Source organism: Passer domesticus, chromosome 2, assembly GCF_036417665.1.
Source record: "Passer domesticus isolate bPasDom1 chromosome 2, bPasDom1.hap1, whole genome shotgun sequence".
Lineage (NCBI taxonomy): Eukaryota > Metazoa > Chordata > Aves > Passeriformes > Passeridae > Passer > Passer domesticus.
This window is the reverse complement of record NC_087475.1, coordinates 30,611,797-30,628,229: the sequence shown is the minus strand read 5'-3', so window position 1 is coordinate 30,628,229 and position 16,433 is coordinate 30,611,797. Positions and strand designations below refer to the sequence as shown.

The following is a 16,433-nucleotide window of genomic DNA, read 5'->3' as shown; positions in this document are numbered from 1 at the left end:
CCCTTGGCTCATCGTCTTCTCTTTCTCCCACTTAGTTATATACAACTGGAGTATGTCAGCACTTATTCCTCTGGCTAAGCATGCAAATTCCTGTATTCTTAGAGTCAGTTGTGCATTGTGCTAATCCCTCTGTTTAGTTTTTCTCTTTCTGTCCCAGTTGAAGAATTTCATTTCTTTCCTTTCCTTTTCTGTGCTCCTCAAGACCCCATCTTGGAACTGTGCACAAGAGTAATATAAACTATTAAAAACAGGTTTGCTCATATCAATAAGCCCAAGAACATATGTTGGTGCAATAGTTGTGGTTTACTTTGCCTCTGCTTGCCAGTCAGCTTTCAACATTCAGTATTTCTTAATATCTTGTCACCTTATTCTTATGTGAACCAGAGAAATTTACTTCAGTTTTTAATTGCATGAAGTTTGCTTAGCCAAACTGGATAACAGAATAAATAATGAAGTCCAAGGGATTGCAGTTCTTGGATGCCAAACATTATCAACCACAGAACCACTATAACAGGGTAAGTTCCTCCAGGAGAAGCTGCAAAACCTGGGAGCTGCTACAAGAAGCTGGCACATTAACTGCCCCTTGTAGAAATGGTGTAATCCCCGTTCCATGATGCCTGACTTCCACTGACTAGGGATAATGGACAAACACACCTTGCTTGTGGAGGCTCTTTGAAAGTCTCTGTTGCAAGGAACTTCCAAAACACTAGATATTTAATGATATTTTGATTATTTTATTTGCATGTCCAAGGACAGCAATCTTCCAACTGTGGCAAGGAACTGCATGTAGCCCTGGTGTGGGAAATACCTATCTACTGAGATGAGCAATGAGTGAGACGTATGGGGAATAGTCTGGTCTTCAAGTCAGGAATTTCACAGCTACACTCCAGCATCTTGAGCTGTATCAATGAATCATCAGCAGAGTGAAACCACAGAATGACACCAGCTTCCCTAAGAGAGTCTCTCTATATATATAGCTGCTAGACTTGCACATTTCTGTTTATAAATACTCAGTGATAGCTAACCACAAAACGATGTGGCCTTCTCAGCAGACATCTACTAAAAAAAATATAAAATTCTTGCTCTATCTTTCCTTTCCTCCTGAGTTATTCTAAACCAGACTTTTGCACCTTCAGATAAACAACTAAAACTTGAGGAACAACTGAAACCTGAGCAGTCCTGACACTGCTGCATGTGATCAAGATATTTTCTGAATAAAAAGACAACCAAGGCAGAACCCTTCTGAAGAAAGCTGTTGAAAATGTTGATCCTTCTTAGATGTATCTGAGGATATTAGTTTATCTGGGAACTGCAGCCCCTCACTTGATTACCCTCTTCTAAAAGGCCAAAATTGCCACAATTCATTAATGCTTTTCTTACTCCTTCCCATGAGCCTGGAAATCATAATTTGCTTCTAGCTGTTACTTCTTTATACCCCATTGCAAGAGAGCCTTAATGCAGGCTGTCACACTAAAATGGATGTTATGAGAAGAAAGGGGAATCAGCACATTTGTGATTCACCAGGAAATCACAATCACAGAAGATTTATGTTGTCCATGAACAGCTTGATAAACCACAAAATGTGAAGATTGCGATTATTTAGCTGCTGACTATGCTGCAGTGTACCTTTTGTTACCCGTGAAGTTTTTACTCGAGGTAGCGTGTGAAACAGTCATGTGAAGACATGAGTATATGCAAGCTACCATTCGTCAGAAAAGGGGAAAATTAGTCATATATTTAGCAGTCATTTCCCCTTTTTTTGGGAAATCCAAACACATATTTTCTCTGTGTCTGTGCCTCTGTTTCTCTTATCCTCACTCTACGGAAGGAAAGAAAGTTGGGTCTAAAACGTTATTTGGTTTTGACACAAATCTGATTGGGCAATGAGAGACAAATTTCCGCTGTGTGTTGAGCTCAACCCTATATAAGGTCTTCACCAGGAATTTTCAGTGTGATCGCTTCTTTTTGTGAGATGCTTATGGCTGCAAGACTACAGAAACACAGGTAAGTGAATCTGACTGAAATTTAGGAATGAAAACTTTCCCTAAACCCTCAAATGGCTTATGGAGATTGTTAGTTACTAAACCAAAGGGACCATAAAGCTCTGAACATAAAAACCAAGTATTTTTGTCAGGCAAATGATCTGAAGAGAGAGAAACTCACCTGCCACAGGGTATTGATGTGAACTCTGGGGCTTGTTAATGCCTCTAGCACCTGGTTCAGGTGTAGCTGAGAGAGGCTAGAGCTCCATACCAATTCCCTGGAAACCCAGGCAGACCAAAGAGTAGGGGAGATGACCCATGGTTATGAAAGAGTATTATTGAGCAAGAGGTTGGTTTTGTGGTGTTGTACAGATCACAATGATTTGGAAATAGTTTATTGTAGTCAAACTATCAGATGTCAGGTAAGTATAGCTACTAGAACAGGAAGAAATTTGGATTAAAACCATGATGGAAGTATGAGCATGATGGGATACAAAAAGATGCCCAAAGGTGTATACCTATGAATATGGCTTTGTTATGTTGATAGAAATATTTATTTTTGGTTTTGATTTGAAATAATTGTACAGTCATTTAATATTCATCATAGTTTTAAGGTAATGTTAAATGCATGCAATTTCCATTTCTGAATGTAAAATGGAAATGTATCATGTGGATATGTCTACTGTATTTCTCATAAATTCCTTACACAGAGCATAAACTAGTGCCTCTATCCAGCATGTTTTATACATTTTTGCCCATGGCACATCAAGGTAAAGTATAATCAATCAACTGACTAGCAGGAGCTGAGGCCTCGTGGGAGAGCAGAAGCATTCAGTGATGCACACAGACACTGCCATGCCCATGTCAGGTCCATACAGATGACACTTGATGCATGACTGGCAGAGGAGAATTTTGTTTTCCCTTAGCAGCCACCCTGTCTGATTTGCAGGACAGGTTGTTCAGGGTTTTCCTTATCTTTTTTTTTAGAACAGATGGTAATAGTGTCCATGCTGAAAACTTGTGCACCACCATCAGGATGGGTATACATGCCATAGCAGTCCATGTTTTTTGTCCCAACAGAAACATTTGTTGGGGACAAGAAAGCTTGGCTCTGCTTGTAGCAGGAAGTTTTCCTGCAGCCTGATTCACACTAGCTGGCCTACTTTGCTCCTGTGTTCACCCAAGCTACAACACTACAGCTCACTCGAAGCAGCTGACCTGTGCCTCAGTCAAATCTTACTGCAAAATAAGCAGAGCTAAATGTTTCCACCCGTAGCTGTTGCTCTGAAAAGCTGTAGGGACAGCAGTAACTTGTGGTATGCTGTCTTCATCTTCTGGAGTGAAAGGGAAGGGCCAAAAGTGATATGTGTGTGCCAAGCCAGATGTTCTGGTTCCACAGTTCAGCCCCCATAAACTAGGGATGGAGACACCTTTCTGCTCCCTGAGGGTGGACCAAAGCTCCCCAGGTCTGGAGTGAGAAAAATAGCAGTTAATTCTTTAGATAATGTTGAGTATTTTGATTATATAATCTCTCTTGTAATAAACTTCCTTGTAGATTACAAAACAATTTCCTTCCACCCTCTTCTTCTGATTTCCTCTGGAAAAAATGCATGGGCTCTTCTTTGTCCTGGTGACATGCACAGTAGGTGCGACTGCTTTCAGACTCCAGCAAATCAAAAACACAGGTAAGTGTAGATTTTTTATTTTCCTTCTGTTTCCCTCACCATTCTTTTAAATGTTCCTCTCTGACAGTAATGTAAAAATATCTCTGATTTGTATAGAAAACTGCCCAGATCACACCGTGTTTCTCAATCACTACCATGAACTGCATGGAGAACCTGTGGTTCTGAAATGCCCTTCCCCCAGTTACAAACATTTGGATTTCTCTGCCTTGACCCCTAATATCACATGGTATAAAAATGGTTCAAACACCATGATATCAGGAAGAGATGAAGATTCAAGAATCTGGGCTAAAGGAAATGCACTCTGGTTTTTGCCAGTGATGCTAGAAGACTCAGGAGCATATATCTGCACAAGAAGGTAGGTATTTAAAAGAAAATCTAGTTCACTAACAAATTACTATGTCTAAAGGCATTACCTTGATTGTAAACCCCAGTTATATCCAGAGCATTTCTGAATAAGACAATTTCCTTGCTGACCTTATTAGAGAGAAAAAATGTGGGAAGTCGAGACCCTTAGAGTGCATTGTGTGTCTCCTATAGTTACCAGTACTGAAATCTGCATAAATGGTGACACAGCATTGCCACTTTGGCTACAATCTCATAGGAGAATAGTGTATAGAGTTTTTTCTAGTTACCTCTGAGCCAGTCAGTGCTATGACAAGTGGGACATGCTGCAGGCAGCAGGTTTGCTGAGCACAAATGCACTTGTTGCACCTCAGATTGCCTTATGAAGCATGTTTAAGGCATTGTAGTTCTGCGGTGGCTTTCCTTTCCCCACCTCTATATCCCTGGTCTTCACTTTTCTTCTGAGTCACATTCTAAACCAGAACTTGATTGACTTGGTATTATTGGAAGAATTTTCATGAGATCAGTGTGTATTTACTAGCTAGTACCAGACTCGTGGTGTTGCAGTGAGTTGAGATTTTAGCCATGGCTCTCTTCAGCCCTATTGGTAATTTTTTTCTGAGTGTTTTCAATCTGACAGCACACTGTACCAAGTCAAAAGAGGTGCCAGGTTCTGGATTTGTTGAGGACCCATGAAGGCAAAAAACCCCATCACCCTTAGAGCTTGAAATTCTGAAGATGTTCCAGGTCCCTGTCCCCTGCCATCTCCTGCTGCCAGCCAGCCTCTCAGTATACTTCTGGCACTTGGCTCTGGGGCTTATACTGGAGAACATATCTCTACATCCTTGGAGCTGCTTGTGGACTGCATGGTCTCCTTGCTTGCACAGCACACCTTGGGATGTGTGTCAGCAATAGAAGAGATACACAAGCTGAGAAATCATGCTTGGTGTGTCAGGTTGGCTTTTCCCCATGTCTCAGCAGCAATTTCCATTGTGGAGCAGAAGAGAAGATGCTGGTGAAGCCCAAAGAGCAAAAGGTTGCAAATACTGTTCTAGAGCAGAGTAGTTGCCTGAGATGTTCAAGAGTGCTTTTAAATCCCCTTTTTGGACTATTCTGCCTCATTTTGTCAATATATAACACTATGGCAGTGTTACTGAGAGATCTAGTAAAATGCTGTGAAATTTGTTTGAAAGTACAAGCAAATTACATCTCCTTTACAAATTATCCTGCAGGGAAGCCAGCAGATCTTTTTATCAACTCTGTAAAAGGAAGGTAGCAGCAAACTATCATAGATCTCTGCTTCTGTGTTCTGTGGAGCAAATATTTTGGATTTGGGCATCTGGCCTGTACGTGACAGATGGCCACAGTGCCCTAGCAATAGTGTCAGTCTGTCTGCTTGCAGCCCACAGCTGCTGTCCTGGAAGTGGCAGCCTGGCCCTCCTGGCTTCACTGGCTCCTTTAGGATCATGCACTGCCCTGAACAGAGAGCAGCATCTCTGAAGCAGGGTTCCAGAGGTTATAAAGGATGGAATTTAAGCATCTATCTCTCCCAGTTTGGTCTTCCTTGGGATTGGAAGTGATTGTCACTTGGGGCCAGAAAGAAAAGTTGAATATTGTGAACCTTTCAAAGCCAGAATGCCTTATTTGCTACAGAAAATTATATGTACTCACAGAAACATCTATGGTTGTACAATAGTAACTGCAGATGTATTGTCATACATGCTTTAAGCTTTTTACTTAACCATTAGGGTTTTCACAGTCAAAACCTCTTCCAAGGAAATGGGGGAGGGTTCATGACATACCTGCTACTGTTCAGGTTAACATGTTCCCCCTCCTGACACAGTTAAAATCGTGCTGCAGCCTAAAGGTGCACATGAAACTCATACTAAAAATAAAAGACTGAAGGTCTGAGGCAGACACGTGTCAGCAACAAGTTTCGATCATGCCAAAAGAACTGTACCAGTGATTTTCCAGCATCCCGCCTGGTGTGATCTCAGTCTTGGCCTCTGTTAAGGAGGGAAATGGAGCCAGGAGGAAACCAAGGGTGTCATTTGAGTTCCTCTCATCACTCTTGGGGGCTCTCCCTGCTCTGTCACCAGGAACTCCTCCTACTGCGCCAAGGTCTCCATCCACCTCACAGTTGTGGAGAAAACATCTGCTTGGAAGATTGCCTATCCCCAGGTCCTCTTCACTTTCACCTCTGGAAAGATTGTTTGTCCTGACCTGTGGGATTTTACACCAAATAGGACAAGCCTGGAGCTGAAGTGGTACAAGGTAGAACATTTAATTCCTCTTTGTGCGTAACCTCATCCCAGCTTGGCACATAAATATCCACTTTACCTTTCTCCTGAACATCATGTTGCTTAAGTCACTAGCATAGTGTAATATACTGGGAATTTTGGGGCAGATGTATTTAAGAAAACATTTTAAGAAAAGTTCTCTGGGGAACACTCAGCACAGGATGAAGTGTTTCACATGTTTTATGTTCTCATAGGCAGTGTAACAGATTATAAAGCTAGATTATTTACCCAACTACAGGGTTTGCCACCTGATATCAGGCCCTTCTCTTTGACACAGTGCTTCTTTTCATGGCCCCTCTAGTGAATCCCATAAAGTAAGACCTCCCAGGGATACTGCTTCCATGTTCAGAGGGGGTAGCTTTCGTTAATCAAGTGGAATACACTGTTTGGAAATACTGGATGAATTATATAATGCTTGGAGTGTTCTCTTGCCCAACTGCCCAGTTTGCTGCTTTTCAAGTGGACAAGACTGATTTTGCCTCTAAGATCAAATACAACATCCTTGGCTGTTGAATTTCACACTGGAGAGCAGGGGATTCTTCTTCCATTGCCATAATACCTCAGTTTGGCTGTTATTTACACTCCCACTACGATCACACTGCCTTGTGCAGTTGTAGCCTTACCATAGGAGGCAATATACAGGCTGGCTTGCAGTGCCTAGGTTATGAGCTGTACCCTTCCAGCAAAATGTTGCTGCTCAGGACTCCCTTCCGAAGTGGGAACATAACCCACTTTATCTAAGCGAAAGGCTGCCCCCCTCAATATGGTTCTTGTTACAAATGTAAGGAAGAGCTACCCTGCCTTCATGAGGGAGGAACATAATTTCTCCTAGCAGGTCTCCAGCCTGTGTATGAACAGAGCCTTAGGGATACAGAGCAGGAATTTCTAATAGTCTATAGGGTAAGTAATAGTTACGTGAAATCCTGCATGACTACAAGTATTTGTCTTCAAAGAATGCCTTAGAATATTATTCTTCTGTGGTCATGTATGGAAAGTATGGATACATACACAGGAATACGTACAGATAACATTGTGAAAACCTCCATGAGTACTAAAATCTTGTGTGATTGCTCTTAAGATGACTCAAGGAAGAGCCTATTATATGTCTTCCATCTTAAAATGTGCACTATGGAAGAGCTATGCACACACATTATAGATAGATTGAAATAGCAATTCTTCACACTTCACACATATAGTGCCCCAAGGCATTTTAGAGATCCACATTAAAAGAACTTGTGTTTTGGTAAGAAAGCAGAACTGCTCAGATTTCCCACTGATAAGTGAACTTCTAATAACAGAGAGACAGAGATAATTTGTCTGAGATTTACACAGGGTGTAGCAATCTGAGTCATAACACCAGTTTCTGTCCTTTCTCCAGGATGCTCAGCCTTTGGAAGAGGACAATGAAAGATTCGTCATTCTGAAAGGTTCAGCGTCTCTGATCATGACATCTGTGCTACCAACAGATGCAGGGTATTACACCTGCAAGATGTCATTTCCATTTGAAGGTGTGCCGTATGAAATCACCAGGACAATTCAACTGGAGACTGTTGGTAAGTGTCCTTCAGATCAGAAGGATGGAGCACCTCTCCTACAAGGAAAGGCTGAGAGAATTGGGTTTATTCAGCCTGGAAAAGAGAAGGCTTCGGTGTGGCTGAACTGTGGCCGATCAGTACCTGAATGGGACTTAGAAGTGGAGAGGGCTTCTTACAAGAGTATGAAGTGACAGGACAAGGGCAAATGGCTCCAAATGGAAAGAGGGCAGGCTGAGATTAGCTATTAGGAGGAAGTTTTTACTGCAAGGGTAGTGAGGCACTGGCACAGGTTGCCCAGAGGAGTTGTGGATGCCCCCACCACCCTCCTTGGAAGTGTTCAAGGCCAGGTTGGATGGGGATTAACCAGTTTGGTCTAGTGGAAAGTGTCCATGCCCATGGCAGGAGGGATGGAATTAGTGGTCCTAGGAGCCTTTTAAGAAAGATTTTAGGGACATTTAAGGTTTCTTCCAACCTAAATGATTCTGTGGCTCTATGATTCAATGATGGACATATTAAAACATTACAGCACATAAGAAAACCTCTTCTTTGCTAATGAAACTCTTGAGAGGAGCCTTTCAGCCGTGCCAAGGGAGTGCTTGTCCTGGCCCTGAAGGGGCTCCCACAGCACCCCTGGCGGGGCGGGGGTCTCTCCTGCAAGTACCCGCGTTTGTAAAACGGAATAATTGATGTCCTGGGGGCAGAAGGCGGCGTGTCCCTGCCGAGGCCCTCGGGGGAGCGGGCGATCATTTGGCCGCCATTTGGCGGTGGCCCAGGCGGGGACAGGCCGCAGTGCTCAGGGCGGGGATGGCGGCGGGGCCGGCGCAGCTGCGCGGAGCGCCGGCAGGGGGCGCCCGTGCCGCACGTTCCCCGCGCCGCGCCTGAGGCTCGGGCGGCGGAGCCCGCCCGTCCCCACAGCGCGCTCCGGATGGAGCGGGAAAATCGCTGCCTGCCGGAGGCTTTGGCAATCAAACCTTCCTGGCAGACTACAGCGTTGGCTGATGTGGCATGTGTCTGGTTGTGCGGCCATGCCCGCATTTTCTCTTGTCTTAGCACTGACTCTGTTCTCTTTTTCTGCCAAGAACAAGAGAAGAGAATTACCCCGATAATTGTGTATCCAGCCCAAAAGACAACATCAGCTGCTCTTGGTAAGGCCCAACATCATATTTGGAAACATTTAGTCAGAGAAAAACTAGAGTCAGAGAAAAACTAGGTCCTCTTATGGTGTAATTTGTTGGCATAAATTGTTGTCGGTTTTTGATCTCAGTTATATTAGTTGAGGGTTGGTTCTGGACTATTCTTTGCTTTTTAACATCTACAACCAGATGCTGTCTTCTGGGTATATAGATATACTTCCATATAATACAGATACACATCAGTCTGAAATCTCCTTATCCCTGAGTTACAGTAATTATAGCAATTAATAATTTCAGAAATTCTGCAAAATCACTTTATTCCTGGAGGTCCAACCTTCAGCTGAATGTCCTCACCCACAGCATCTGTGAGTGAAGCTGTGCTGCTGGTTAATGCACAGCATTAAATTAAAAATAAAGCTACTCCAGAGGGGCAAATCCCACAGTGCCCTTGGGGCTGCACTGTGTCAGAAAGGGCAAGGCTGCAGGGACACAGCCTTGCCTCTGGGGAATGTGTTTAATGCAAGAGTTGGTAAGTGTTGCAATAGGGAAATTATTTGGTTAGCAGCAGGAAGGACTGCCACACTGAAGGATCTTGGTTCCAAGGAGTAGGGGATCAAAAGCAATCTGGAGATTAACTTTAGCTTTGAAAGTAGTGGTTCTTGACGTGTGTGGGATCTCCCACTGGAGTTGTTGGTTTTCACCAAAAGAAAGAGTAGTTCTTCATATGTGTCTAAATTGTTTTTCAATCTTTTTTTTTTTTTTTTGACAGGCTCCAAGATGACTCTCCCGTGCAAAGTGTTTGTTGGGCTGAGCAGCCATTTCCAAACTGATGTGGAATGGCTGGCAAATGACACCAGCGTTGATGTGGTTTATAAACAAAGCAGAGTTACAGAGGGGGAACGACAGTAAGTCTGGCTGAAAGTGCTTCCTTGTCCTTATATTCTAACCTGCAGTGCTACAGGGGCTCTCAGTGCAGTTGAATGCCAGGTAATGAAATGGAAAATGGACAGATCTGAAGTGAAGGTGAGAGCTAAGGAAAAAAAAGGGCAGGCAAGCAAAAAAACCCCAAGCCCAACCCAGTAAGTGAAATAAATGCTTTATCTCTGTTTTTTGTGACATGGTATTTTGCAAATGAGCCAACTTTGAGACAAACTTTAAGCACATTTTCATGAGCAACTGAGCTGTTGTAAGGGCTGACTGCAGTGGAAAGCAAGGAGACTTGATCCTTTCCAGTGCTTCTCTTACATGTCTCCTTACTCCATGCCAGCAAAGTGGCAATGTTTTCTCCCTGACATTCATGAGGTTCTCAGAATATACTAAGGCAACAGAAAATTATCTAGTGGTTTGATGGGTTTTGTTTTGTTTTCTAAATAACACTGTTTTCCCCCCTAAGCTTGTTCTTTTCCACATTAGTGGGTTAAACTGACTCACACAGACACCCGCTGAGTGCTAGAACAGATGCTAGGATAGCACTGAAGGGAATGCTGGTGGGAGGGAGAAACAGGATGTTCCATGAATCCTCTTGCCCTGATTCATTGTGTCTCCCAGTCTCGAAGTGCCTTCTTTCAGCTGCCTCATAGCTACATACCTCAAGGCTTTTCCCACCAGGAAAGGGAAGGATACCTGCTTTCTGTACCTGTGGTGTCTTACCTGAGTAACTCACTACATCCAGGCACACCTCTAGTGTTTTTGTAAATGTGAGCTAAACTTTCTGACTGAAACCTCTTAATTGAGGACCAAGTCAACTGGTTTTGTTTCTTGTTTCATGAAATTCAGAGTGTCCAAAAAGATCATTACACTTGCCTGGTGGCTCTGCCTGTACCGGTGGACAGAGCCCAGAAGGTTCCTTGGCTCTGGGATGCCGTTGCCTCTGCTGTTACTTGCTCAACTGGTCACACACCAGCTAGCACCTTCCCAAAGGATTTCTGGCTATTGATTAGGGTTTAGCATGGGGTAGGGGCCATTTCCAACAGAGTTTGTACATGTGACATCCACATTTTGAGGGACAAGAATGTTTGACTGTTAGGGATGTGAGATGGTTTTGGCAATTTTTGGCCACCAGTGCCAGATAACAGCCTGGCCATGCTGCAGCCAGAGGAATATGCCCAAGCCTTTAGGTGTTTTCCCACTCCCCACAGCATGACTGGGGAAATTAATTTATAATCTTGTTTATACGGATAGGTGCAAATGCATTGAACTTGTGGCCAGGAACCATAAAAATGTGCTGCAGCTATAGTCTCTGCAGACTTTAGAATAGAGCAGCACTTTTTTACTTGGACTTTAAAAATTGTTTTTGTTATGCTTACCACTATCATCACTGCTGTTATATATTATCATGGAATTGCACAAGGACAGTGACAGATGAGGCTCCTGCAGGACCCACAGTGTGTGAGAGACTCCAGTTCTGCTGGAAGCTCTCATTATGGCAGCATGATAAAACAACTCAAATGCCCCTGGGAAAACAAATTCCCTGCAGCAATCCCTGGCAAAGAGCTCCTGGGAGGAGTGCCCAGGGAATTCCATTGCTGCCATGCAGTGCAGGCTCATGATGGACAGCTGTTCTGGTTATGACTAGAAGGTATCAAGGGACAATGTTTGACTCCAGCTTAAAAAACACTTTCAAATAGTGGGATTCCTAAAATAATAATGTTGAAATTAACTGGAAAATTCTTGGACACTTTCTTGTATTGAGCTACTGGCTTTGAGCACGTGATAGACAGGAATGGTGGTTCAGCTTTCTCAGAGAACATTTGCAGAGTTCTGTTCTCCATATGCCCTCTGCTGATTGTAAGAATTAACCTTAGGTGGTCAGAGAGAAGGAATTAGGTCCTTGCACAATGCTAATGTATCAAAGATACACGCTTGCCTTTTTCCCCTCCCTTTTCTTTATTTTTGCAAGACAAATCCAGGTATTTTTTTCCCTCTAGACTCCAAAAGCTGCAAGATAGGTACTGCCCACTGGGACTCAAGTAGCACAACTGGGCTGAAGACAACAGGCATCCTTGAATGCTGAGGGGCTGGTTCAGAAATGAAGCAATATCCAATGCATTATCTTGCAATGTGCTGTTAGAATGAACACATCAAATAGAGAAAAAACATCTTATTAAAATAATTAACATTAAATCTTTCTTATTCTTCCAGAGAAATTGTAGAAAATGGTGAAAACTTCATTGAAGTACCACTGATTTTTGATTCTGTTGAAGAAGTGGACTTTTACACAGACTTTACCTGTCTGGCCCAGAACAGCTATGGATACCAAGAACTGCCAACAAGGGTCAAGCAAGAAGGTAATTATTTTTACTGCTTATTTTTGATAATTTTTATTATTATTCTAATCCTAAATTAGCATTTGATCTGTTTATACAGTAGGAGCAAGTGTCAGGATAAGTTACTGCCTGGGGAAAATCTGGTTGCCTCCTTCACCTGTAGTCTTTGGTAGAGCCTGTTCACAAAATGCACCTTCTGTAGGTCATTTACTGACATTTTATGCAGGGATAAGGATCCATCTGTGCTGATATATCTGTTTATTGGATAAGACTCCAATTTAGATACACTTTGTGAAATAAGTGTTCCAGTGAGACTACTGGCAAACTCTCTTTGCAGCATGGCCAAATCTCCTCCAGTTCCTCAACAAATAAGAAAAAAAAAAGACAATAACAGAATAAATCATTAGAGTGTTTCTTTTCCTTATGCACAGACTGCTGCCAAAATAACAAGAAGTGTAAATTATGATGGGTGTTGTTACTTTGGCGCCTAGTGATGGGAAGAGAAGACCTAAACTGAGTGCAATTAATGTTGCAGTGCGATAAACCACTGGCCAAGGGCCAGCTGTATAAACCACGTGAAGCAATGCTAATTGTTTCTTTGCATGACGTTGGTGAATCACCAAAGCTTGCTCACACTGTCTTAGAAAGGCACATGAACACTTTCAGACTTCATTATCAGTTATGACTCACTCCAGCAGTCAATGATGAGGGATTTGTACTCATTTTGTTGGATCATGTGCTGCCCTTGTCTTCCATGATCTACATCAGAATAACTACAGAGGGGAAAATGTACATTGGAACAATCCAGAATGGTCTGGACAGACACTGGCGTTGGAAATTAGCTGGATTTGGGAAGAAGTTCCAAGTCTTGGGTTGATTGTTACTAATTTATAAGCTGCTCTGTAGGAAAAAATTATTCACACAACTTGAGGATGGACTAATTGTTAAGTATTCATGATCCACAAGGTGCTTGGATTTCCTGCTTGGAATGTCTCTGCTTTAAACAAACCAAGATAGAAAGCACACGGCTTTCTGATCAGGGGTTCAGAAAATTGGGTGTATGCAATGATTGAACTTTAAATTCTCGTTCTCTGTTGTTTTCCAATCCTTCCTCCTATCCTCATGAACATGTTTCCCAGAGTGCTCAATCAATAGATCTCTTCCTTTCAAAGGTGGTAAGCCCTGCTGGAAGGTTAACCTGCAGACATCCTTTTTACTGTCATTTCTCCTCTTCGGACTTGAGCTAAGAGAGCTATGTTCTTGGGACTTCATTTTTTTTTTCTGGTTTTCTAATATTTAATTTGTTTACTTTTCCAGCTGTTGGTCTGTCCTGGTACATTGCAATGATTCCTGTTGTGCTGGCCTGTTTGATCGTGGGAGGGATATGCATGCACAAGTGCTGGAAAAGTAGAGCTGATAAAGGATATACAATTCCAAAGGTTTAAAGTCCACTTGAGTTCTCCAACTGCCAACAGAACAAAAAATCACCCTGGCCATCTTTCACATCAGACACAGCAAGCATTTCAGACCTGATATACTGCATTCCCAACAGACCAATAACAACAGCTCTTTCCCACTTTTCCCAGTCTTCTGATGAAGATGAAGTTAAGAATATAAGTTTGCATTTTTATGCTGCTTAGATGCAGGAAATCTGCTTCTTTTATTTTGTAACTAGGGTGCAATCTGTAGAATTTTGGAACACAAAATCATGCTCTGGATATGGGAAGGGTAGGGAAAGGGAGGTGCTCTCACCTTTTGTAATTCCAACACTTGTACTGTTTTTTTTTTTTTTTTAAAGGAAAAGAAACCCCTAAAATCTAAAAAGAGAAGCTAAGGAAGCTAGCTACAGAAGGACTATTTGACACTAGAGGGAAAAAGCAATTTTTCTATGCAACCAGACTAAATTTATTTTACTTGAGTCTAAAAAGAGCCATTTGTTTTCCCTTTTCAGAGCCAAATGCAGTTGTCATGGCAACTGTATATCTATGAACTTCTCCACAGAAAAACTAAATTTGTTCACCATTTGGATTACACTTTGCTTAAATAGACTGTCTCAGAATATCCCTCCCCCAGAGATAACTCCATCTGTATAAAAGAAAACTGTACACAGAAGAATTCAATTCTGTTTTATCTACCAATATGTTGTAGCTAGAGATTTATAAGCAGCTGTAACATGTTGTCATCTTTGCCAAGGAAAGAATTGGAGGATGTTGAAGTGTTTTGAGAGTGATTTCACTAATAAAAAGTTTTATTCCTGTAAGTGACTGGACAGATTGCCAGTAATAATGAACAGTCTCACACTTTTGTTCCTCCAGCCCTTTTGTGACCAGTCTGGTATAGATTCAGATTGTGTCCTTTGAATTGCAGTATGTAAATTGGTTACACAGGATATAAAACACTGCCTGTTAGGTTAACCTAGCTGGATTCTAGTCTTGACATAAATCATAAGGGAGCAATAAATAATCAGTGACCATGTTGTACTTTGAGGGTCAGAATGAGTAAAATTATTTGGTTACTTCCTCTCTTCCTCTTCAAAGAGATACCACTCATGACAGCTGAGAAATCGTTACATGTTATATAATGTGTATTATCTTCGTCTGTACAGGAGGGAAGAGAACCTGCATTAAGGCCTAGATTAGTACAGGTCCATAACCTCTACCTCTACCAATACCAAAATACCAACACCTCTCACAGGCACCAAAGATAAACCTTTTTGTTCATACAAATCATCCCAGAAGATTTTCAAACTTTAGGAAAAAAAATCAGGAAAAACTTAGTCTCCAAAAGAGCAAATTGTAACACACTAGAGAAGTGAATGGCTCCCATCCATCTGGGAGAGATCATGACCTTATTCCTTTCCACCACCACCTTTAGCTGGCTCTGAGTTTGGCCCAATAAATATCTGGAAGGATTTTGAAGAGTAGGATGTGGCTAGAGTTAAGAAATCTTCACTCTATTAGCAAGAACATTCATATGTAATGAGATTCAGACCAAAGCCTCCCTTTAAATACTCTAAATGCTTGTTGTGAAGATACAGGCACAGAGATTAGAGTTCTGACGCAGTTTAGGTCAAGGGCATCCAGAGAACTCCACAGGACTCACTGTTTCCAAGTGTAGAATATTAAAGATGATAAGGACTACAAGTACTTTATGGGCAGATGGGAAAAAGGTAGATTCAAGTGTGGAGAAGACTCAGTCCACTTGGATATCTGTTCTTTGAAGGGAGAAAGCTATTGATTAACTGACCAGTATTGGAAGGAACATTGAAAATGTTTTAGGAGCATCAGGAATGCTCATTATTTTCAAGCAATTGCTAGTCTATACCTAGAGAACAAATTAGGTTTGTCAATAAGTGTAATGTTTAAACATGTAATTTCCTCTTCCTTTCCATCTGTATCCTCCAAGAGTAGTGTGATCACACACCTGGCTGTAGGTGCAGGGTTGGATTTCACTAAGTACTGGGAAAAAACAGAACTTTTGGTATGTAATTTCCTCTTCCTTTCCATCTGTATCCTCCAAGAGTAGTGTGATCACACACCTGGCTGTAGGTGCAGGGTTGGATTTCACTAAGTACTGGGAAAAACCAGAACTTTTGGTTTACAGAGTACTGATGCCATAAGTTAAATACCTCAGACCCTTCAAAACCAGAGGAGGAGAAAAAATATGAATATAAGATAAAAATTAGGTATTTAGAGAATTGCTGTTACATACTCACTGGCATCTTGAATACGAAAGGAAAGTAAAGAAACAAAGGCTTATCTTTTATGAAATTATATTTGCTTCTCTGACTACTAGTACAATATTCTCTGACTACTAGTACAATCCTCCTAAGCAGATGTCTTCAGGTGAACTACACAGTGTAAATATTTTACAGATAGATTTGAACAAGAGATCTACATCATGGAAATGCTTTACACTGATTTGCATCATTATACACAAGGGCAACATGGTTTATCTAGGTTTTGAAAATGTTATGTGGAAAAATGGTAAACAAATAAACCAAAATGCTGGTGTGTGAGTTGAGTGGGAAGAGAGATGTGAGACATGAGATGTCTCTTTGAGGATGGCAGCTCTTTTCCAAACCTGGAAAGAAGTACAGTATTAGGGAACATCAAGGATTCAGGGCTCTGCACAACAATGTTTCTCTTCAGAAAAATTATGGATGTAATGAGGACAAGGGTACCTCGTTC

The 16,433-nt window shown here is 41.9% G+C and overlaps 1 protein-coding gene across 1 annotated transcript; it reads left to right on the top strand.

The window, feature by feature from the left end:
* The first annotated feature begins 1,960 nt into the window (after nucleotides 1-1,960).
* IL1R2 (interleukin 1 receptor type 2) lies at nucleotides 1,961-15,646 on the top strand. Its single transcript, XM_064408055.1, is given in 10 exon segments — nucleotides 1,961-2,004; nucleotides 3,538-3,584; nucleotides 3,587-3,667; nucleotides 3,764-4,022; nucleotides 6,109-6,283; nucleotides 7,688-7,862; nucleotides 8,924-8,989; nucleotides 9,747-9,882; nucleotides 12,119-12,264; nucleotides 13,561-15,646. Coding segments are annotated over 10 exon segments (1,245 nt in total). The 5' UTR covers nucleotides 1,961-1,972; the 3' UTR covers nucleotides 13,689-15,646.
* Nucleotides 15,647-16,433: the final 787 nt, after the last annotated feature.